Here is a 690-nt window from a genome sequence, read left to right on the forward strand (position 1 = left end):
GGGTGGGCTGGGCGCGGCGTGTGCGTAGGCTGTGCGTGGACTGTGCGCGGGCTGCGCGCGGCCTATGCGCGGTTGCATGCTGGCTTGTATGCCAGTGGTGGTGCAAATGGCGCGAGACCGGGGGCGTGACAAGCGGGCACGGCAGATGCAGAGCGCCGGACGGGCGGCAGTGTGGGGCGCGTCAGGGCGTGAACAAGGCAGCCGGCGCCCCTAACCTCGCAAGCGCCGGCAAAAGTGCTGCCGGCCTTGTAGCCGACGTCCTGCTTCCTGCAAGTCAAGGGTGGGCGGCGGGCATGGGGGAGCGGGGCCGTGGGTGTGCACGGGGAGAAGCGCGCCGCCCTCTCGTGCGCAACCGCCCTCTCGGGCGGCGACGTGTAGGTGGGTGCGGGTCGCCTATTCGATCCAAGGGTGCTGCAGCGCTCGGACAAAAGCAGCAGCGACGCACGAGCCGGGATCGGCCTTGGTGATGAGCGCGCTCCGACTACCCTAGATGGATGTCGATGTGTTGATCATCATGATTTTGAAATTTTGAATTCCAGAGGGATCTCACCAGTGCAGCACCTTCTGCGCGAGCGGCGCCGTCTTGTCGATGCCGACTGCGTCGACCAGCACCGCACCCAGCGCTTGCTCCTTCAATAGGTACATGCGGCGGTCGCTCTGCGCGGCAGGCGGGGGGGCGGGGGCATAGGG

At 67.2% G+C, this 690-nt stretch overlaps 1 protein-coding gene across 1 annotated transcript in view; it reads right to left on the reverse strand.

The window, feature by feature from the left end:
- Positions 1-550: 550 nt before the first annotated feature.
- The window catches only part of MNEG_2281 (hypothetical protein), a gene marked incomplete at both ends in the record, with an annotated part of 964 nt that continues 824 nt past the window's right edge, over positions 551-690 (reverse strand). The window contains one exon of the mRNA XM_014049235.1: positions 551-657. Coding sequence (XP_013904689.1) covers positions 551-657 — 107 coding nt within the window. The remainder of the gene's footprint in view (positions 658-690) is intronic.

The sequence above is a fragment of the Monoraphidium neglectum genome (genome assembly GCF_000611645.1).
Source record: "Monoraphidium neglectum strain SAG 48.87 unplaced genomic scaffold scaffold00253, whole genome shotgun sequence".
NCBI classification, from domain to species: domain Eukaryota; kingdom Viridiplantae; phylum Chlorophyta; class Chlorophyceae; order Sphaeropleales; family Selenastraceae; genus Monoraphidium; species Monoraphidium neglectum.